This window comes from Equus asinus, chromosome 3, assembly GCF_041296235.1.
Source record: "Equus asinus isolate D_3611 breed Donkey chromosome 3, EquAss-T2T_v2, whole genome shotgun sequence".
Taxonomy (NCBI): Eukaryota; Metazoa; Chordata; class Mammalia; order Perissodactyla; family Equidae; genus Equus; species Equus asinus.
In genome coordinates, this window is record NC_091792.1 from 109,570,424 (window position 1) to 109,594,946 (window position 24,523).

General features: G+C 35.4%; 1 protein-coding gene across 1 annotated transcript in view; it reads left to right on the forward strand.

Annotated features, from left to right (window-relative positions):
• Positions 1 to 19,269, forward strand: part of UBA6 (ubiquitin like modifier activating enzyme 6) — an 81,805-nt gene extending 62,536 nt beyond the window's left edge. Inside the window, exons 27-33 of the mRNA XM_014860157.3 lie at positions 740 to 811; positions 9,707 to 9,824; positions 11,004 to 11,197; positions 12,022 to 12,149; positions 13,044 to 13,131; positions 13,329 to 13,423; positions 16,517 to 19,269. Coding sequence (XP_014715643.3) covers positions 740 to 811; positions 9,707 to 9,824; positions 11,004 to 11,197; positions 12,022 to 12,149; positions 13,044 to 13,131; positions 13,329 to 13,423; positions 16,517 to 16,652 — 831 coding nt within the window. The 3' untranslated portion in view covers positions 16,653 to 19,269. The remainder of the gene's footprint in view (positions 1 to 739; positions 812 to 9,706; positions 9,825 to 11,003; positions 11,198 to 12,021; positions 12,150 to 13,043; positions 13,132 to 13,328; positions 13,424 to 16,516) is intronic.
• The last annotated feature ends 5,254 nt before the right edge of the window (positions 19,270 to 24,523 follow it).

Genomic DNA, 24,523 nt, shown 5'->3' on the forward strand with positions numbered 1-24,523 from the left:
GCAGGCTGAATGGGGAAATATGAACCAGATCCATAATTAACACTGGCTATTTGGGATCCAGATAAAAATGCCTGTTATAGGTTAATCCATTTTGCAGTTAATGCACAGTGAGATATACCGTAAATGTCTGGTAAAAATAGTGGCATTCAGTCTGGTATTCTTTTTGTGAAAAGAGTGGTAATTTTGTGGTAAGTATCATAGATGATCTCAAAAGCAGTATGTCTCATTAAGCATAAGCAGCTTCTTAGTAAAGAATGTGGAACTAATAGCCTTAAATTCATCTGAGTTCATCTTGAACCCTTTCAATTTTTTCCTGCTTCTGAACGTATGAATTCCATTTACTCGTTTGTTTTATTTATTGTCAGTATTTATTCAGTATAACTTTGTGCAGGGAACTTTGTAGAACAATGAAGGGACAGTCCCTGATGTCAAGGCACTCAGTCTGATGCTCACAACCAGTCCTAAAACTACTTTTTAAAAATTTTGTGGAAGGAACTAAGATTTCAGCTTTGTTGAAAGTACTATTTCACACATACCACTCCTTTCCCCCAGCATTTATAGGTGGCATTTCTATAAAAATGAAAGGTAAATGTCGCAAGTGGATGTGTTCTAGATAATCAGATGATAAATTATTCAAATATTTTAGTATGCTAAAGGCCCTTGTATAGGATGTTTTTTGCTTTAGAATTCAGAATTTAAAAAATATGTTTGTTGATAAAATTACTTTTTACAAAAACAGGACTTATCAGCAGATGCCCTCTTGAATATTCTTTCTGAAGTAAAGATTCAGGAATTCAAACCTTCCAACAAGGTATGTTTAGAAATTGATTCATTTAGCAAATAGTTATTGAACTTCTATTTGTCAAACCCCATTCTAAATCTCAAGAATCCCACAGTGAACAAAACAAAATGCGTCATTAGATGATTTTGTCCATATGCAAACATGATAGAGTGTACTTACACAAACCTAGATGATATAGCCTGCTACACAGCTAGGCTTGATGGTACTAATCTTATGGGACCACAGTTGTATGTGTGGTCCGTCGTTGACCAACACATCATGTTATGCTGCAAGTGACTGTGGTTATATAATACTTCAGTGTGGATATAAGTGCTAAGAAGAAAAATTAAAACAGGGAAAAGAAATAAAGGGTGACATAACTGGTGTCATTTCACATGGAATAAAAGGGGAAAGCCTCTGATAAAGAGACGTTTGAGCAGAAGCCTGAAGGTAGTGAGGGAATGAGCCATACTGTTTTCTGGTGAAAGAGCAATGCAGGCAACAGGAACAAGTGCACAGAAAAGCCTGGAAACAGTTTCAAGGTCAGGATTTTTCTGGAGGATAATATGCAAGAGGAGAGTGGTAGATGGTGAGATTGGAGGTGTAGTTGGGATTATGATGAGGGTTCTGTGTTTTATTATGAGATAAGAAGCCTGTGGAGGATTTTAAGCAGATGATGCAATCTGACATATCCAAAAGGATGACTGGCTAGTTGTGTTGAGAATGCTTATATGGGACACAAGTGAAGAAGCAAGGAAAGCTCTTAGGAACCTATAGCCAAGAGATGATACGGTTTGAAAGAAGTGGTTGGTAACAGGGAAGTTGTGATAAGGGATTGGATTCTGCGTATATTTTGCAGTAGCCCTGCTGGATTTGTAAGGGGATTAGAGTTGGAGTGTGAGAGGAAAAAAGATTATTTTCTTATTTGAAATAAGAAGCAAGCTTAATAGTTCAGAGTGAGGAGAAGAAGATAAAGGAAATTTGAGCAGAGGAAAGAAAGTGTGAAATAATTGCTCAGGGGAGTGCGAAAGTCATTTAATTAGAAGATGTAGTACAATTTCCAGACAGCACTGAGGATCCACTTAATATTAATCCACTTAATGTGCCTGGAGAAAAGACAGCTGCTTGGATGCTACTGTAGAACAGATGGAAAATTCAGTAAAAGGCTTGGGATTTTGTCAGGCAAATATGTTGGAAGGAGAAAGACATAGGGAGTATTAATAAACATGGAACATACAATTTAAGGACATTAAATAGGAAAGTTAGAAAATAAGTATTTTTCTTTTTCGCATGTTCATTATATGCCTTTTTGTATACACTCTAAAAATCATCCATAAAACAACCTTCTGTTCCCCTTACCCTGTAGCTATACTGGAAAATGTGAAGTAATGACTGTCTCTGCAAAATTCAAGAAAGAAGTGATGTGTACAGTCTTCTGTGCAGTCTTCCACTCTGCATTTTTCTTTTAGGGGAAAGGAAAACTTGTAGGCAGTTGATTTTGTACAGATACATGGATTTGCTGAATGAAATGTTCATGGTTTGTAGCTTTTTTTTTTTTGGTCTGGGCAATAATTTTTTTTTTCACTTGAGTTCATAAAAGTTTACATTATTGTGAAATGTCAGTTGTACATTATTTCTTGTCTGTCACCACATAAGTGCTCCCCTTCAACCCCTTTGCCCACCCCCCATCCCCCTTCCCCTGGTAACCACTGAACTGTTTTCTTTGTCCATGTGTTTGTTTGTATTCCACATATGAGTGAAATCATCTGGTGTTTGTGTTTCTCAGTCTGGCTTATTTCGCTTAGCGGAATTCCCTCCAGGTCCATCCATGTTGTTGCAAATGGGATGGTTTTGTCTTTTTTTATGGCTGAGTGGTATTCTATTGTATATGTATACCACATCTTCTTTATCCAATCATCAGTCAATGGGCACTTGGATTGTTTCCATGTCTTGGCTATTGTGTATAGTGCTGCAAGGAACATAAGGGTACATATGTTACTTTGGATTGTTGGTTTCAAATTGTTTGGGTAAATACCCAGTAGTGGGCTAGCTGGGTCCTATGGTAAGTTCTATTTTTAGTTTTTTGAGGAATCTCCATACTGTTTTCCATAGTGGCCACACAAGTTTGCATTCCCACAGCAGTGTATCAGGGTTCCCTTTTCTCCACACCCTCTCCAACATCTGTTATTTTTAGTCTTAGTGATTATAGCCATTTTAACAGGCATAAGGTGGTATCTTAGTGTAGTTTTGATTTCCATTTCCCTGATGATTAGTGATGTTGAACATCTTTTCTTGTATTTATTGGCCATCTGTATATCTTCTTTGGAAAAATGTCTGTTCATATCCTCTGCCCATTTTTTGATCGAGCTATTTGTTCTTCTGTTGTTCAGTTGTGTGAGTTCCTTATATATTATGGAGATTAACCCCTTATCGGATATATGATTTGTAAATATTTTCTCCCAATTGATGGGTTGTCTTTTTGTTTTGATCCTAGTTTCTTTTGCCTTGCAGATGCTCTTTAGTCTGATGAAGTCCCAGTTGTTTATTTTTTCTTTTGTTTCCCTTGTCTGAGTAGACGTGGTCTTCGAGAGATCCTTTTAAGTTCCAGGTCAGAGAGTGTACTACTTATATTATCTTCCAGGAGTTTTATGGTTTCAAGACTTATCTTCAAGTGTTCGATCCATTTTGAGTTTATTTTTGTGTATGGCATGCGATAATGGTCTATTTTCATTCTTTTGCGTGTGGCTGTCCAGTTTTTCCAACACCATTTATTGAACACCGTTTATTTTCTCCACTGTACGTTCTTGGCACCTTTGTCAAAGATTAGCTGTCCGTATATGTGCAGTTTTATTTCTGTGCTTTCAGTTCTGTTCCACTGATCTGTGTGTCTGTTTTTGTACCAGTACCGTGCCGTTTTGATCACTATGGCTTTGTACTACATTTTGAAGTCAGTGATTGTGATGCCTCCAGCTTTATTTTTTCTCAGTCTTGCTTTAGCAATTCGGGGTCTTTGGTTGCCCCATATGAATTTTAGGATTCTTTGTTCTATTTCCTTGAAGAATGTCGTTGAGATTCTGTCTGGGATTGCATTTAATCTGTAGATCGTTTGGGGTCGTATGGGCATTTTAACTGTGTTTATTCTTCCAATGCGTGTGCATGGAATCTCTTTCCATCTCTTTATGTCATTATCTATTTCTTTCAGTAATGTCTCATAGTTTTCTTTGTATAAGTCCTCCACTGCCTTAGTTAAATTTATTCCGGGGCTGGCCCCGTGGCGCAGCAGTTAAGTGCGCTTGTTCCGCTTCGGCGGCCCGGAGTTCACCAGTTTGGATCCCGGGTGCGGACATGGCACCACTTGACAAGCCATGCTGTGCCAGGCGTCCCACATGTAAAGTAGAGGAAGATGGGCACAGATGTTAACTCAGGGCCAGTCTTCCTCAGCAAAAAGAGGAGGATTGGCAGCAGTTAGCTAAGGACTAATCTTCCTCAAAAAAAAAAAAATTTATTCCTAGGTACTTTATTTGTTTTGTTGCAATTGTAAATGGAATTGTATTCTTGACTTCTCTTTCTGTAAGTTTGTTATTAGAGTACAGAAATGCAACTGATTTTTGTAAGTTGATTTTGTGTCCCGCAACTTTACTGTGGTTTTTAGTTATTTCTAATAGTTTCCCGATGGATTCTTTAGGGTTTTCTATACATAAGATCATGTCATCTGCAAACAGCAAGAGTTTCACTTCTTCACTCCCTTTTTGGATTCCTTTTATTCCTCTCTCTTACCTAATTGGTCTGACCAAAATCTCCAGTACTGTGTTGAATGAGAGTGGTAATTGTGGGCATCCTTGTCTTGTTCCTGTTCTTAGAGGGAGGGTGTTCAGTTTCACCCCATTGAGTATGATGTTGGCTGTGAGTTTGTCATATGTGGCCTTTATTATGTTGAGATAATTTCCTTATGTCCCCATTTTGTTAAGAATTTTTATCATAAATGGCTGTTGGATCTTGTCAAATGCTTTCTCTGCATCAGTTGAGATAATCATGTGATTTTTATTCCTCAGTTTGTTGATGTGGTGTATCACATTGATTGATTTGTGGATGTTGAACCATCCCTGTCCCTGGTAAAAAAATCCCACTTGATCATGATGTATGATCTTTTTGCTGTATTGTTGTATTCAGGTTGCTAATATTTTGATGAGAATTTTTGTAACTATGTCCATCAACGATATTGGCCTGTAGTTTTCCTTTTTTGTGTTGTCCTTGTCAGGTTTTGTTATCAGAGTGATGTTGGCCTTGTAGAATGTGTTTGGAAGCGTTCAGTCTTCCCTAGTTTTTTGGAATAGCTTGAGGAGGATAGGTATTAAATCCTCTCTGAAAGTTTGGTAGAATTCCCCAGGGAAGCTGTCTGGTCTTGGGCTTTTATTCTTTGGGATACTTTTGATGACTGTTTCAATCTCTTTACTTGTGATTGGTCTATTCAGATTATCTATTTCTTCTTGATTCAGCTTTGGGAGGTTGTAAGAGTCTAAGAATTTATCCATTTCCTCTAGATTGTCCATTTTATTGATATATAGTTTTTCATAATATTCTCTTATAATCCATTGTATTTCTGTGGTATCCATTGTTATTTCTCCTCTTTCATTTCTAATTTTGTTTATCTGAGCTTTCTCTCTTTTTTTCTTTGTAAGTCTGGCTAGGGATTTGTCAATTTTGTTTATCTTCTCAAAGAAACAGCTCTTTGTTTCATTGGTCCTTTCTACTGCCTTTTGTCTTTCAATACCATTTATTTCTCCTCTGATTTTTATTATTTCTCTCCCTCCTCTGACTTTGGGCTTTGTTCTTCTTCTAATTCAGTTAGGTGTAGTTTAAGATTGCTTATTTGGGATTTTTCTTATTTGTTAAGGTGAGCCTGTATGGTGATGAATTTCCCTCTTAATACGGCTTTTGCTGCATCCCATATGAGTTGGTATGGTATGTTTTCATTTTCATTTGTCTCCAGTTGTTTTTTGATTTCTCCTTTAATTTCTTCAATGACCCATTGCTTGTTTAGAAACATGTTTAGTCTCCACATCTTTATCCCTGTCAGCTTTTTTCTTGTAATTAATTTGTAGCTTCATAGCATTGTGATCAGAAAAGATGCTTGTTATTATTTCAATTTTCTTAAATTTATTGAGGCTTGCCTTGTTTCCCAGCATATGATCTATCCTTGAGAATGTTCCATGCACACTTGAGAAGAATGTGTATTCTGCTGTTTTTGGATGGAGTGTTCTATATATGTCTATTAAGTCCAACTGGTCTAGCTTTTTATTTAATTCCACCATTTCCTTGTTGCTTTTCTGTCTGAATGATCTCTCCATTGATGTGAGTGGAGGGTTGAGGTCCCCTACTATTATTGTGTTACTATTAATATCTTCTTTTAGGTTTGTTAATAATTGCTTTATGTGCTTTGGTGCTCCTGTGTTGGGTGCATAGATATTCATAAGTTATTTCTTCTTGATGGAGTGTCCCTTTGATCATTATATACTACCCCTCTTTGTCTTTCTTTACCTGTCTTATCTTGAAGTCTACTTTGTCTGATATAAGTATTGCGACACCTGCTTTCTTTTGTTTGCCATTAGCTTGGAGTATCGTCTTCCATCCCTTCACTCTGAGCCTGTGTTTGTCATTTGAGCTGAGATGTTTTTCCTGGAGGCAGCGTATTGTTGGGTCTTGTTCTTTAAACCATCTCGCCACTGTGTCTTTTTATTGGAGAATTCAATCCATTTACATTTAGGGTGATTATCCACATATGAGGGCTTAACGCTTCTGTTTCATCACTCATTTTCCAGTTCTCCCGCATTTCCTTTGTTTCACTCCTGTGTATTTTGGTCTACCAATTGAGTTATGTAGTTTTTTATGTTGTGTTTCTTTGTTTTCTCCTTATTTATTATTTGTGTTTCTGTTCTGCTTTTTTGTTTAGTGGTTGCCATGAGATTTCTTTTAAAAATCTTGTGGTTAAGATAGTCCATTTTCTGATGGCTTCTTATTGCCTTAGACTAAACTGATTCAGTCCCTTTCCTGTCCCCTCCTAAGTTGTTTTTCTCACATCTTATTCCATGTTGTGTTGTGAGTTTGTGGTTTAAATAACAAGGTTATCTTTGGTTTTGGTGTTTTCCTTCCCTTCGTCTTTAATGCTATACTTTAGTAATTGCTGTCCTGCTCTGATTCTGTCTACCTATTTATCTCCTTACTCCGTGCTTTGTAACCCTTTTCTCCTTTTATTTTTTTCAAGTATGAGGGCCTTCTTGAGGATTTCTTGTGGTGGCAGGGGGGTGGGGTGTCTTGTGGCTATGAACTCCCTTAGCTTATGTTTGTCTCGGAAAGTTTTTATTTCTCCATCATATCTGAAGAATATTTTTGCTGGACAGAGTATTCTTGGCTGAAAGTTTTTGTCCTTCAGAGATTTGAATATGTCCTTCCAGTCTTTCCTAGCCTATAAGGTTTCTGCAGAGAAATCTGCTGAAAGCATGATAGCGGTTCCTTTGTAGGTTATTTTCTTCTGCCTTACTGCCCTTAGGATTCTTTCTTTGTCATTCACGTTTGCCAGTTTCACTACTATATGCCTTGCAGTAGGTCTTTTTACACTGATATTTCATCTTCCACATCGATTTCATCTCTCCCTAGGTTTGGGAAGTTCTCTGCTATTATTTCTTTGAACCAGCTTTCTGCTCCATTCTCCTTCTCTTCTCCTTGTTGAGTGCCTATACTTCTTATGTTGCATTTCTTAATTGAGTCAGATACTTCTGAGAGACTTTGTTCATTTCTTTTTAGTCTTAGTTCTCTCTCTTCTTTCTGGAGCGTTTCAACATGTCTATCTTCAATTATGCTGATATGCTCCTCTATGACATCCGCTCAAGCATTCAGGGAATCCATACTGTCTTTCATCTCTAATATTTCTGATTGATTCTTCTTTATAGTTTCACCCTCTTTTGTGAAGTAGCTCCTGAACGCGTTGAATTGTTTCTCTACACTCTCTTAACTCGTTGAGTTCTTTTATGATAGCTATTTTGAATTCTTTGTCTTTTAGATTACATATTTCTGTGTCCTCGGGACTGATTTCTGGACTTGTCATTTTCTCTCTGGTCTGGAGATCTAATATAATATTAGATATTGCTAGATGGCATGGCTGTTTTTTTGCATCCTGGTGTTATTTGGTCACAGTTACCACCTATCGCCACTGGTTGGGGTTCAAGAGCTGCTTATTCTGAGCCCTCAGCCTTCAGCCAAGATCCCAGGCTCTGGAGCCTGCACTGTGCAGGTGGGGGTAGGGGCTCTTTCTCCTGGATGCTCTCAAGGTTTTCTCCCTCTGCTCTCGCTTTCTGCTCTCCTGGCATGTTTGCTTGATAAGGTCATCCCCTGTGAAAGCTTTCGCCCCAGTAGAAGGCTTTCCTCTGGGCTGCAAGGGCCCTTGGGGATCCTTGATGTTCCCGCAAATGAACATCCCCTCCCCCGTTCCTTCCTTCCCAGAGGCCGCTCATGGTCCCGGATCACAGTCTTTAGTGGAAGGAGTGAAGTCTTCTCTTACGCTGTCCCACCTCCTCCAAGAGGGGGTCCAGCCTCTCTGCCCTCTGTGATATGGATGCATTGGTCTCTCCAACATTTTTTGTGTTGTGTTTGGATGTCCTCTCTTGAAATATGAATGTGTTTTTCATTGTATGTTGGATGGGAGTGATTACTGGTAAAGCTCACTCTGCTATGATGCTGATGTCACTCCTCTCATGACTTGTAGCATTTTAAGAGGGAAAGTTCGGAAAGTATGAACAGAATTCCTATATAAAGAAAGTTTCTAGCCCATGTTTCTAATGGGCAAAACTGCTAGACAGAAGCCAAGGAAACATGCGTCAATAACTTTACTAGTCTTTATTGCTCTTCAATGTTTTCTAAACTGAATTGCTTTCTGTATCAAAGTTTGGAGATAATAAATTATCCTGAGTAATTTAGCTAGTTTTAACATGAATTATAAGCTTTTTCACTACTCCCTGAAGCAGCCCACACCAAAGCTTCAGGGTCTGGCACTTTTTGTTAACAGATGCCACAGCCAAAAATATCAGCTAGACATTCTGGCAAATATTTCTGCTTCCTTGACTCCTTAATATTTCTTAAATACTTAAATAATATTTAATCTGTAAAAACATGAGTTGGATGCATTTTTTAATAAATACTATTTTAATTTGTGATGATGTAACTAGTTTCTAAGTTTAAGAATATCAACTTCACTGCCCTCGTGGAATGTCTAGTAAGTCGTTTCTTAAGGATAAATGTACAGGTGTATGTGTGCAGCACAAGTGTATGTACTGCCCTAAGTGCGCATCTGTATGAAGGAAGACGTATTCCTTAGGAAAGAACTTCTTATCAGCAATCAATAAATATTTAAAGGATGCCCATATTATATATTTTATGAAATTTCTTCAGTTTCTTTGTAGGCAGAAAACAGCTCTGCACTAGTTAGAGCTGTGCAATTTGGTTTGAGGTAGATTCATCAGAATTATAAACTGTTGGTTAATATTAACATTATTTTAGTGCAGAATTTTAAAAAGACCTATATGAACTCAAGTCTTATAAGCTATTCAGTAACTATTTTTAACACTCACTATAAGCAAGTTTGTTGTCACTGAGGTTCTCTCTTTCAGTAAACATGATAAAGATACCTTTTCTCATAAAATTTACATGTCAGTGTGCAGAGATAGATAATAAAGAAAACAAGTAAATAAATAACATAATATTACTTACTAATGAAAGGTGTAAAATACATTGGACCATAATGATTAATAACCTGATTGAACTAGATGGAGGAAGTATTTTCTCTTTGTGACATATTTGATAAAACAGATACAGTAACCAAACTTAGGTATAGGATGTGATAACATTAATGGATATATTTACATATATTTAAAGGTTGTTCAAACAGATGAAACTGCAAGGAAACCAGACCATGTTCCTATTAGCAGTGAAGATGAGAGGAATGCTATTTTCCAACTAGAAAAAGCTATTTCGTCTAATGAAGCTACCACAAGTAAGGGGAAGTCTTTATAAAAATGTTTTGAACTGAAGGGATTTTTATTTTCACTAAGCTCTACACCCAAAAGCTTGTGAGATTAAATGATAACAACAACAACAGTGATATTAGTTGATTTCGTGATTATATGAAAGTTGCTGTTCATCTTTAACTGTGACTGAATTCATAATTTTCTCCATCATTGCCCTACCCTCAAAGGCTGAAATGTAAGTCATTGTTTTCGTTCTGATTGTTTTAGTCCTTGAAATTGTATTGTGTGAGTCCTTTTTAACTTACAGCTAGCATAATGAACAAAGCAATGGAGTCCTTGTGGAGACTAACCCTTTGACCCAGTTAAGTCACTTTAGGATAAAAAATACCGTAGAGAGATTTCTTCTTGGCGCCTTAGTCTCTGTGATTGCACACGTGGAATATGAGCTGACCTACATACATCCTTGCTAAATGGTCTTAAATATAGGGAAACTGAACTTTTAATTCCTTAAAAACAGAGCTATTAGCTCATGTTTTTTATTACATAAATCAGTGCTCATCACTTTTTATTACATAAATCAGTGATTTCCAGACTTTTGGGATTTTATACACACACCAGTAAAATTCAGGAAAAACAGCCTAGACTAGCCAACTGTTTACTTTTCAAATAAAAGGTCAGTATCTTATTTTAATAATTATAGTTCTACAAAAGACTTCCTACTGTTTCTTACTTTCTCATTTCATCACAGATCAAAGTACACCGGTCTACCAAATGGTTATGGGAATCACTGATCTAGAAACCTTTCAAAAAGATACATTTTTATTTGACCAGCTGACCCTATTCTTAGTTGTCAGAGGCAAAATGTTTCAGAGTAATATTTATGGAATCAATTTGTGAATGATACCCAGTGTTGACATTTTGTTATAAACCACTTAATAGCAGATATGGTACATGGCTTTCTTATTTTTCTGTTTTTTGGAAAGGCTTTTTAAATATAGAAACTTGTCTAATTTAGTGTTATTAAAGCCATCATTTTCATATCCTTCAGTAACTTCAGTTCCCTGGATTTTTCTTAGACTTTTTAGTCATTTAAAAACCTAACCCAAAAAGGAATCTTTAATAGTAGTGAACCCCACATTGCTTTTTACCTAGTAAAACCTTTGCCACTTACTAGGAAACTTTGTTTTTCTGGTTATTATGATCAGGTGACCTTCAGATGGCAGTGCTTTCATTTGAAAAAGATGATGATAGTAATGGACACATAGATTTCATCACAGCTGCATCAAATCTTCGTGCCAAAATGTATAGCATTGAACCAGCTGACCGTTTCAAAACAAAGCGGATAGCTGGTAAAATTATCCCTGCTATAGCAACATCCACTGCTGCAGTTTCTGGCTTGGTGAGTTTATTATTCTTTGAATGAAAATCCTTTTTTATCACCTCTTTCCTCTCTTCCCCATTATACTGCCCCCAACCAGTCGCTCAGAGATCTTAGAGAAGGAGAGAGATATATTGATCTTATAATTTAAAATTTCAAGATATTTCTGAAAATACAGTAATCTACATTTTGAGATTTATAGGTATATAAACATTTTAACTTATAAAATAAGCTTTGTCATGATAGAATCTAATTTTTCTTACGTGCAGTAATCCTCTTAATCATCTTTGTATCCTCCATACAAAGCGGGTACTCTATGTTTCTTGGAAAAAATGAACTGGCCTAATCTTTGCTCTTTGATTATATTGAATTTTTGTTCTTTGCCTAAAAAAAAAATGTAATTCCTCTTGGTAATTCAGATTCCTTAAAATTTCATCATTCCTAATGATGCAGAATCTTTAGGATGGCCCTAGTTATTATACTATACTCTAGTGTTATTCTTTGAAACTGTGTAATTATCTGCCCCTATGTTAAATGATTTTAGACTATTGTATTTCTTAATTTCTGGTGTCTGCTTTCAAAGTAGAAAGATTACATGGTCAAATTTGTGTATTTTCTTGAATAACTTTGTTCACCACGTATAAAACAGGTTGAAAGTTTGAAAGTATAAAATATGCTAAAAGTGGAGAGACTTATAAGAAATTTATATTACTCTAATCCAATAGCTGCTTTTACTCTTTACACAGAAATGCTTGAGAAGAATTTAGGAAAATGAAATAGATGCAATTAAGTTTATGAATAATAAAGCTATTTATATAAACAGATCATCATCTTCTTTTATCTAGGTTGCATTGGAGATGATTAAAGTAGCTGGTGGCTATCCATTTGAAGCTTACAAAAATTGTTTCCTTAACTTAGCCATTCCAGTTATAGTGTTTACAGAAACATCTGAAGTAAGAAAAACTGAAATCAGGTATGCATGAAGTTCTGTTTCTCTTGCATAATGAGAATGAAATAAAATTTTTAAAAAAATAAAATTTTTTAAAGGGGAAAAATACTAGCTTCACCTCTCCTTTTTCTTCTACGTATATATAAATCCTTGCCATCACTTCAAGACCAGGTCAAAACACAATCTACATGAAGCATTTCTGGCTAAACTAGCCATAGAACTCTTAGAACACTTAATCTGCCATACTATTTAGCATTGTACTTTCTTTTGGTTTCATCTGTGTTTATCTAACTTAGATGAATTAGAAAGCACTCTAGTGTCTGACTGAATGGATCATGAAATTTAGTCTAATTCCAAAAGCTGTGTAGCAAAGCACAACAATTCCCCTGGACCTCCATTTTTTACTTTTCAGATTGACAACAATCAAAAATTTGAAAATACCTATCTTGGCAAGAGTGTAAGAAAGTACTCTCATATAACCCATATAAGGGAAATAACTATATTTCAAATTTGCAGATACATTTACACTCATCTCAAATGATGTACATACAAAATATTCATTCTGGCATTGTTTATCATGCCAAAGATTGAAACAACCCAAGTTTCCAGTAATAGGGGACTGTTATGTCCTCGCAGTGAAACCCATGCAGCTGTTTAAAAAGAGAGAAAAAACTTTCTCACTAAGACATACTGGTTTATAATGGGACACCGGAAGGATCAAAAAGATACTGATAAAAATGGTTACCTGGGTGGTATGATGGGGAAATAAGATTATGGAATATTTAAGAAATTGTATTTTCCTTTATTACCCCACATTAATATCTAGCTAAATCACATGTAATGGACTTGTGGGGTTTTTGTTACTACTAAAGGGAAGAAAAGTAAAACTTTTTTGTTCTGAATATTTTTCTACAACAGAAATGGAATATCATTTACAATTTGGGACAGATGGACTATACATGGAAAAGAAGATTTCACTCTCTTGGATTTCATAAATGCAGTCAAAGTAAGACAGTTATTTACTTAGTTCATTAGTCACTTTGAGTCTGTTAGATTTTACAAATAATTTCATTGGAGGTTTTTATAAATATTATTTGGCAGGGTTTTGTTTGCTCTCTTTTTACTGGTTGTAAAACATTGTTACCCAGCATTTTATATTTGAATGGAGTTTTGATTGTTTCTCTTTTGGGTATTCACTATTAGGAGAAGTACGGAATTGAGCCAACAATGGTGGTACAGGGCGTCAAAATGCTTTATGTTCCTGTAATGCCTGGTCATGCAAAAAGATTGAAGTTAACGTAAGTATCAAACATTATATGCAGAAGATTCACAAGAATTGAAATATAAGCTGGATGCACACTGGAAAATTAAACAGATTATCGAAGTTCAGAAAAAATATGTGATTTACTCCCGTCTACTGTTAGTAATAAAGACAGTGGATCTACCAAGCTCAACACACTTACCTCTCAAGGGAGATTCATAGGACTACAATACCCTTGTGAATTTATCATAGTTCAGAGTCAGCTTTTTAGCTAATAGGCTTAGAAACCTGAATTGGTCAATACACCAAGTAAAAATAGATCTACCTCTTATGTGGAAACACATACATAATGTCCTGATTTATGAGACTGAGGTATAAAAGAAAGATGCCAAATTGTTATTTTCATTCATTCATTCAACTGATTCTTTTTAAAGAGTGCCTACTATGTGCCAGGTACTTTTGTAAGCATTAGGGATACAGCAGTGAGCAAAGCAATGTCCCTGTCCTACTTGAGGAGTTTGCATAACAACTAGGCAAGTATGTCAGATGGTAGTAAGTGCTATGGAGAAAATAAAGCAGAATAAGGATGTGTTAAATTGTTATGTTATACTGAGGTAGCGTAGGTATTCCCTTTGCCTATCATAGGGAATACCTGATAAATGGCATCTGAGCAGAGAACTGAAGGAAGAAGGATAGCAAAAAGAGCCAGTCTTTACAGTGGTCTACAACGTTTAAATGATCTGCTTCCCAGTTACCCTTCTGGGTTCCTTTCATACTTCTCTCACTTTGTTCACAAAACTCCAGCTATACTGGCTTCCTTACTTTTCCTTGAACACTCCAGTCATGCTCCAGCATGGAATCTTCACTCTAGTTGTTCCCTCTGCTTGTAACTCTTTCTGAGATGGTGACCTGGTTGACTCTCACCTCTTGTCTTTGTACTTCCTGAAGAGACCTCCCTGAGCTCTATTTAATCCTACTGCAACTGTCAGCTGCTCCAGCCTAGCACTCCCAATCCCCTTTACTCTGCTCTACTTTTTGTTTCTTTCATAGAACTTATTACTGTTTTATAGCTGCTATATATTTTGTTTCTGTTTATTATGTATTATCTGTGTCCCCCCACTAGTCCGTAAGCTTCAGAAGGGCAGTAATCTTTATTTGATCTAGTCATGATCTATTTCAAGCACCTAGACCAATGCCTGGCACATAATAGGCATCAATCAGTAAATACTTGTCTTCTGAATTTATAAATCTCTGCATAATGATGCTTTAACTATGATTATGAATTAATGAGGTTAATCACTGTTTTTTATTATTATCTGGGCTTAATTACCTATACTTTCAAAAACAAAATTACTGTTATATTAGCTAAGGCCTTAATTTGTCTTATATTGTTTTTTTATTAGGATCCCTAAGTATCTTTTGGATAAATTAAGAGTAGTATTTCGAATTCCTTTATTGTGTGCCACCTAGATGAGAGCAGAATTTGCCATCCTGAGGTGTATTAATTAGTGGAACTTAAAATTTGCTACAAATAATTCACAGAAATACTTTATAGAGTTGGTCAATATTTGAAACCTCCAGCGTGATGTGTTTGTGAATGATATTTCTCATTTTATTACATTGCTTATTTAGCAGATTTATTGAGTAGCTGTGAATTGACTGGACAAGCTTGGCTTCAGAAAGACTTGCATTCACGTCCTTGCTCAGCTGCTTACTTGTTTTACCACACTAATTTACTGAATCTTTTTGAAACTTAGTTTTCAATCCACAAAGAGGGATGATTATGTGTGCCCGTAAGACGTATTCCATAAATGTTACTCCTGTTAATATTTTGTCATCATCATTATCAAATAGCCGTTACTCTCAAGGAGTTCACAGTCTACTAAGGGAAAGTGACATATTAATGAATAATTAAAATGTAATTGAATAATTATTATAAGAAAGATTTTTATGAGTACTCTGGGCATTACTAACTCAAACCTTCAGCTTAGGGTAGATTTCATCTGAGCTACCTTTGAAAAAGGATTATATCAGGAAGAAGCAATAGTTTGTGCAAAGGCATGCAGCTAATAATAAAGAGCATGCATGATCTATTTGGGAAATCAAGTATTTTGGAATGACTCGAGGATGAGATGGTGAGAATGAATGTGGAAAGAATAAAAAGTTATATATGGAACAAAATATCTTTCTAAAATGAAAGAGCTATTATTGAGAATTAAGTAGATTAACAGTCATGCGTCACATAACGACATTTCAGTCAACGATGAACTGCATGTACGACAGTGTAAGATTAGTACCATATAGCCTAGGTGTGTAGTAGGCCATACTGTCTAGGTTTGTATCAGCACACACTGTGATGCTCATACAGCAACAAAATTGCCTAATGACGCGTTTCTCAGAGCATATCTCCATCGTTAAGCAGCACATGACTACATAGTTCAGAGCCTGGCATAAGAAAGGTAGATGATGTATGATAAATAATGTTATTAGGCAGGAGAATAACATCAAATTTACATTTTAAGAGAATTCTGGCAGCAGAGTGGATTGGAGATAGGAGAAAAACAAGTCAGCTGTCCTGAAGCTAATGCGTTAATCTAGGGGGCATATAGATGAAGACTTGATTTAAGATAGTAGCAGTGACAATAGCAAAAACTAAGTGGTTTTTTAGTAAATAGGATATGAGAGAGGTAAAACCTAAGAATGTGTTTTACTGTGATGTTTGTATTTTACATTTGAAGATTTAAATCTAGCTTGCTTTTTACTCTTTACAGAGAAATGCTTGAGAAGAATTTATAATGCTGCCAAACTTTATAGGGAGTATAGGAGGAGAATTCATTTTTTAAAAACATCACTTACATTTTGGGGTGTTTTTGTCTTTTAATAAGTGGTCTGTATTCTTTATCAGTACCAGTAATGGTCCAAATTGATTCACTCTTAGGTAGGTGAGTGTCTTGAGTTTAGAGCTCTCAGTAAAGAAAAATGAATATATGAAAGCAGATGGATTATTAAATTTAAAAATGAATTTAAAGTCTAGATACAAGTCCAAGTTCTCTAGGCAACATTAGTCAGCAAATAACTCTTTCATTTTATAGAATTTACCAAATTATTTGTCCTTGCTTATTTTTCTTAGAATGCATAAACTTGTGAAACCCTCAACTGAAAAGAAATATGTGGATCTTACTGTGTCATTTGCCCCAGACTCTGATGGAGATGAAGATTTGCCTGGACCTCCAGTAAGATACTACTTTAGTCATGACACTGATTAACAGAAGTTGTCTTAAAGTTACTCCAGGACTACTTGATTTTGGAAAGAGAACGCTTAATTCAGAAGCTAAAAAAATCACCTCATAATACTATGGATTTCTCTTTGAGGAAGCCTTAATTTAAGGGAAATATCCCTTAAATATTAGATAGGAAACTACACTGAAGAATTGCAAAACATTTTGGAGCATAGTATATGATCACAAGCAACTTTGAACTGGAATGCCATTTTATAATGCTTACAACAAATTTGTGTATTAACCTCTCTGGATCAAAAGAAGGAAAAAATATGTATCCATGACCAGAAGAGAGAAAAGATCAAGAAATTGAAAGCAACAAATGCAACTATCCAAAAAGTGTAATCCTATTTTATGAATTTCTTTCTTTAGTATTTGAGGCCTATTTTTTTTATACAAATAGTGTTTGGCATCTTGCACCTCTCATAATTAGACTTTGAATTTAACATCAGTGGGAAGAGGAGGAATGGTAGCAGCAGATGAAGAGTAGACATTTTAAATTGTACAGTTAGAATTTACTGTCCTCTTACCTCTGCTAGTTTAACCCGAGTTTGTTGTATTACTGTCTCCCCAAAATCAAGATCTTTGTTGATAGCATCAGTGTTGTAAGCCACAAGCAGTACGTCAGATGACACGTGTTAACTTGGACTAAATGTTAACAGTATTATATGGACTCTGACAACCCTCTTAGAGAATCCGTGAATGTGAACAGATAAATGTGGCTAATCATTTGATTCTTCAATACACCTTCTAGTGTGGCTATTTTATTTATTTGGAACTTTAAACCTGATTCTCAAAGCATATAAAGCTGAAAGATTTTGTAAAGGGAGTGTCCTTAGAATTAGATGAAAACTGGAAATTAAAAAACCATCACTAGTTGAGTCTTGATTTTTTTTCTTCCAGCAACTTAATGGGTAGAAAAAAAATATTTTAAAGAGAAACTTATTATTTTATTCTGCATTCCCAGAAAGGGAGTTGATGAGGATAAAAATTTATTTTTTTAGGTCTTTATTAATGGAAACTTTCTGTTTTCTAATGTGAACTATTGCAGATGTTCATATAAGTGCTTACATTAAAATGACATGAAGTGTACTCAACATTGTAAACTCAGTGAAAACAGCAAATGTTTCTTTTATTTCTAAGACTATCATGCATTCTAAAGCAATTGGCATTTTATAACCACAGGAAGTCATTTCCCTCTAGCAGTTTTTCCTCTGCTCTCCTGTTCAGACCATTAATAGATACTTTGATAAATTAAAAATTAAATTCACATCAGTATTACCCCAATTTGGTATCTTTTTCTACTCTTTACTTAACTTTCCTTTTACTCTATATACAAATAGTTTAAATTTCTTTGTCAACCAGCTGCATTGTTAGATTATTTTGTAAAAGTATCATCCAGTTGGGAAAATATATTTATTTGGAGGTAGAGGGTGAATTCTTATGATTAAAAGATAATCTGCGTTGGGAGGTGAGAAAAAGTGGATAGGATGAGTTTGAAGGAAATGGCTACCTTTGAAATAAGCAGTTTCTGTTTACCATATCCTACTCTCTGCCGTTTGGCATATTGCAAATTTAATGCTTGAAATTAATACTACTTAAAATTGAATCCAGGAATATCAAAGCTCTATAGCTTGGAACTTTGGAGGCTAGGAATAATAAAAGGACTTCTCTTTAAGAACCCTTTTCCCCACTTTCACTTTGTTTTGTGTTCTATGACAGTAACTGATATTTTCTAGGTAGCCATTCAATAATACTCAACTGTGATCTAATGCTTGCTTATATTTGATCTAAATCACCACATCTCTTCAAAGGTAAATTTAGAACCATGCTATCAGTTCTTATTTATACAGATCACTGCTTTAGCAGATACAAACAAAATCAACAAGGATTAAGTTCATTTTGTGATTAAACCTGGAGCCATCTTGTCATAGCTTTTTCTTTCTGTACGTGATGGTTATTGCCATTAATTTCTTCTATTTAGTTTTACTAAGCTGGAAAGCCAGGGTAAAGTTAATGACAATTTTTTTCATTGTCTGTTTTGTTTATTTCTGTACCATAAGATCACTGTTGGTGAATGAAATACCAGGTGCAAAAATTAATGATTTGATTTTGTACGGTACCGCTGAGTAATTTTTTACTTATTAAAAATAAATTAAGAAATTTGACAATATATTTGTAAATCCTGTTCCATAGTTGACTTCAGAGATTCCAGTTTTGCTGTTCGTTTTGTGAGTAATGTTGCTTTGGTGTTTTCCTAATTTTCAAGTTCTGCTGTCATGGAGATGACAACAGTCACTGGGTGTAGAAAGACATTACTTCCAAGTACTTTTGCATCCTGGAAATTCTATTAAAATGGTTGAGGGAAAATGATGGTAACCATGTAAAACCAAGAAGATCTGGTAAATTCCAGACTGTTGGGTGGAATTTCTAATGTCCACTCCTTTTTAGAGTTCAAAGCAGTTATGTTACTCATCTGTAAGTTCCTCTAAATTGTCCCAAAGGTAGAACTTAGAAATAGACGTGTATCTTTACTTTTATGTTTTTTCTATTATGGTACTCCAATGGTGGTTCCAGTGACAAGGCATTAAAAAAATCAATCATGTTTAGAGTCCACTATTTTATAATTAATAAAACGAAGACAGAAAATTAGTCTCTTGAGATCTTGAGGAAAAATCTCTTGACCTAATAATTCTTTCAACCATAATAAATATAACCAAAAATGTATTATAATCATAAATATATGATTATTTAGATTACAATCACTAGGTTTATGGGCTTGACTATTTTAACAAATTCAAAAACAGGAAGTTGAGATCTTGGGGATCACAGTAAGTAATCAGTCCGTAATTTGTGTTCATTTTTCTCTTGCCATGTCCTACCTTTGTTTTTTTGTTGTTTTATTGTTGTTGTTGTCGTTTTGGGGTTTGGGAGGGTTTTTTTGCTGAGGAAGATTAGCCTTGAGCTAACATCTGTGCTGATCTTCCTCTACTTTATATGTAGGTCGCTGCCACAGTGTGGCTGACAAGTGGTGTAGGTCCATGCCTGGGATCCAAACCCGCAAATCCAGGCCACTGAAGCAGAACATACTGAACTTAACCACTATGCCACAGAGTCCACCCCTTGTTTTTTTAACTGAGAAATATTCAAAAAATATATATTCAGAAGACTACATAAAATATAAATACACAATTTAAGGAATCATTTTAAGGTAACTACTTGTATAACCAGCTCTCAAATCAACAGAACATTGACAGCAGCCCAGAAACTCCCCTTGTAGTCCCTTCCCAGTTACAAGCAGCTTCCCTACATATACCCTCTGGCAATTACCACTACACTAGCTTTTGTGATAATTATGTCCTTGGTTTTATTTATAGTGTTACCATCTATGTATGTACCTAAACCATACAGTTTACTTTTAAGAGTTTTTGAACTTTGTGTAAGTCAAATCATATTGCATTCTTTTGTGGCTGCTGCTTTCATTACGTGTGGGATTCATCCATGTTGTTCTCCATAGCTGTTTTCCATCATCATTGTTGTATGATTTGCCTTTGCATTAATATACCACAAATTATTTATTCATTTTATTGATTGTGGACAATTGTGATATTTTTAGTTTGAGGCAATCACAATTCCACGATAACATTATTGTACTTGTCTCCTAATGCAAATAAGGTATATACCTAGGAGTGGAATTGGTTGGTCATAGGGTACTCACATCTTAAATCTTATAGATAATAACAAAGATTGCCTGAGCAATAGAGGTTCCTGTTTCTCCACATCTTGCTCAACACTGGTGTTAACAGATTTTTAAAAATTTTGCTAAACTGGTGGATAATGCAGTTGTGTCTCATTGAAGTTTTACTCTGCATTTCCCTAATTACCAGTGAAGTTGAGCACCTTTTCCTAAGTTTGTTGGTCACCTTGATTTTCTTTTTTGTAAAGTGTTTTTTCAAGTTTTGCCCATTTTTCTGTTGTGCTGGCAGTCTTTTTTCTCATTATTCATAAAAAGATCTTTATAAAACCTATTCTTTGTTAGCTATATAGTTGCAAATATCTTCTCCCACTCTGGCTTCCCTGTCTTTATGATGTTCTTTGATAAACAGAATTTGTTAATGGTTAAGTACTGAGAAGTCTCAATCTTTTATTTTAAATTAAGAGTTTTTTGTAAGTTTAAAAAATTGTTCTCTACCAAAGGTCATGCAGATACTCCTCCATACAGTCATGTGTCCATTAACAACAGGAGTACGTTCTGAGAAACATGTCTGTAGTTGTGTGAACATCATAGAGTGTTCTGAAGAGGAAGAAAATTTGCCACCTCAAAATGTGTCTCTTTAACATGAGGATTATTTTAGGCTGATTATTTTTAAGAAACAAAAGACTCACAGAGAGTTTTTCTTGTTTCTCCCCTAACTGCTTAAAAGATTTCAGATTAAAAAAACTGTCTCATCAAGTGAGCTATCACCTTAGCATTACGTGAACTGGGTGGTAGACAGGGAAGAACCTAGAAGAGCCTGTTTTTTGGGCTCCTCTCTGTCTCCTGTTTCTGTGTGGCCAAACACTTGTTTTCCAAACATTTGCTCCTATTCTCCTATGTTTGGATTGCCTTCCTTCCCTTTGAAGTCCCTGACTCTTTCCCCAACCCCAATATCTTTTATCTTTAACTGAAGGTGATATTTAAGGTAAAGGCTTTGACCATTTTGGCTAGTTACACAGTTTTCCTGGGTTTCTCCCATGTGTATGTATTACTAAACTTTGTTTTTCTCCTGTTAATCCATCTCCTGTCAAAGTAATTCTTAGACTAGCCAGAAGAACCTAGAAGGGTAGAAGCAAATTTTTCTCCCCTACAGTACTTACACAAACCTAGATGGTATAACCTACTACACACATACTCTTTATGGTACTAATCTATGGGACCACAGTCATATGTTCAGTTCACCATTGACCAAAACATCATTATGTGGCACATGACTGTGTCGTCTTCTAAAAGTGTTAGTTTTGCCTTTCACGTTTAAGTTTTTAATTCACAAGAAATTAATTTTAGATATGCTGAGAACTGCTTCACCACTGTTTATTGAAGTCTTTTCTGCAGTGCCACCAAAGTCATGTATCATATCCATATATCTATACATCTTTCTGAATTTTTTGTTGCTTTTCTATCCCTGTGCTAATATACTGTCTTCATCACTGTAGCTGATACATTGTTTTTGATATTTGGAAGAAAAAGTCCTCCCTACTTACTGTTCTGTAAGAGTGTCATAGTTATTCTTAGCCCTTTGTTTTTCAGTTCTCAGATTTCTAATTGCAAATATGCAAATCTGTCACTTGCACAGTTTCCAGTTGTCTTGCTGAAATTTTCAGTCTTTATCTGCGTGAATATGAAAAGCATTATTTTATAGTCTGTGTTTTAATAATTCCCAAATCTGAAACTCTCCTGTGAGTCTGTTTTTTTGTTTGTTTGTTTCTTCTAATCCTCATTCTTCTTATCTTATTATATCCTTGTATGTCTGGTTATCTTTAATTGTATGCTAATATTATATTTGAAAAATTGCTTGTAGAAATAATTTGATGGCCAGCATGATATTTTCATCCTCCACAGAGTTTTTTAATATGCTCTGCCAGTTACTTGGGCACTAGTAATTCAGGATCATTTTGACCCAATTTCAGAGACTTAGATTTTCTGAGTCATCCATGTGATGCAGAGCTGAACTATAGATTGTACTTGTGCTCTTAGTTCCTGTTACCCCTTATTCCTACTGCCCTTCAGGTTCCTCAGAGTGGGTTGGGATTACCAAGACCCCCACCTCTTGGCTGGCACTGGACTAGTTTTGAATCCCTAGTGCCTTAGCTCTGCTCAGCTTCTCAGTGGCCCCTTACAAATCTGCCAAGGCTCCCAGGGCACCAGTAGGGTCCCAAATGAAAGATTCACCTTTATGAATTTTCTGTTTCTATTCTAGCTCTCAGATATTAGCCTAACAGTTATTCACTAATAATCCAATTAGTGATCATTTTTTAAAATATATTTTGTCCACCTTTTCTAAATATTCTCAAGTAAGAATGTTAAACTAAACTTACCTAGCCGACTTTATTTCCTAACTGTTGATTATGTGTAAAATATAATTGATTTCTTTGTATTGCTTCTATATCTGGAAACTTACTAAACTCTAATGATTCTTGTAAATTTTTTTTCAGTTTTCAATATCCTACATAATCTTCAAATAGGGACCACGTTTAGTCTTTTTTAAGATCTAAATTTTCGGTTTGTTAATCCTCTCTATTGTATGTTTGTTCTCTATTCCATTAATTTCTGTTCTTATCATTATTACTTTTTTCTGTTTTCTTTGGTATATTTTACTGTTCTTATTTCTAACTTCATTTTCAGCCTGTCTTCCAACATATGCATTTAAAAGTTATAAATATCTCTATATTACTGTAAAGTAATTACATTACATTATACTCTACTGTGTTGTAGCATATGCTACCAGTCTCAATATATGACATGGTTAATATTTAGTTAAAATATTTTGTTTTTCATTAGGAGTTCCTCTTCAACTCTTGGGTCTTTTAGGAAAATGTTTAACTTCCAGCATAGAGTTTGGGTTTTGGGGTTTTTTAAATCCAGTTTGATGATCTTTGTCTTTTAACTGGAACACTTAATCTATTTACATTTAATGTAATTATTGATATATTTAGATTTATTTCTGCCATCTTAGGGGGTGGGGTTTTGTTTTTCATCTAGCTTGTTTTATGATTCCTTTTTTTCTATTTTCTTACCTTTTTAAAATTTTCATTTATTTAATTTTTTAAATCCGTTTATGCCGATTATTAACTGATTGTCTCTCAACTCTAGATACCCTTCTATATTCTGGAACTTTGCAAACTACATTTCTCCTTTGCCATCTGGCTTCCTTTAGGTTACACAAATAGGGGGCACTAGAAGGAGACTGGAATGCTGGAGGTAGGGAGAAGAGACTTTTACTCTTCCCATTTGCTTCCTGATATTGTCAGCATCACCTCAGCAATGGCTTTTCTCCCAATAGTTGTGGTTAGTTCCCATGCTCTAGTTTTTCTCCAGCAATCTGCAGAGTATCTCTTCTAGGCTTCCAGGTTCTAGTAATCCCACCCTTTTCCCTTAAATGTCGTGTCCCTTGGTGACATTATCAGTTCTCCTAAAACCTGTTTAACCAATTCCTTATGTTAAATTCTTTCTTAATATAAATGATATGGTCTCTCTTTTCCTGAGCTGTACGCATTTTATTTTTCTTTACTAGTTTAATAACTTTCGTCCTTTGATGATTACCCTTTATTACAACATGCCATATTCAGGTAAAGTTAGACTAAAGTTAATCATTTATCTTTTGGCAGATTATAGTTTCCAAAAATGACCACAACATTTCCAATCACAGATACTATTCTAGAAGCTTATCACCTATCCCCCAAACCCATCAAGAGACAGAATCTGTTTCTGCTCCCCTTGAACCTAAACAAGGATTTATGAATGCCTCAACTAATGTAACAGAGTACAGCATATGTAACTCTGTATGACTTCTAAGGTTAGGTCATAAAAGGCTTCCACTTGGCTGTCTCTCACTCTCTCTTGCTTGATCTCTCCTTCTTGGAAAGCTCGTCCTTGGAATCCAGACATCATGTTTTGAGGAAGCCTAAACTACCCCACATGCAGAGAAAATGAGGCCCCTAACCTACAGCCAGCGTCAGGTGTCAGACGACATGTGAGTAGGCAAGCTTCCAGATGATTCTAGGCCCCAGGCTTAATGGAGCAGAGACAAACCTTCCCTGCTGTGTTCTACCAAATTCCTGACCCACAGAGTCCATCAACATGGATTGTTTATGCAAATAAG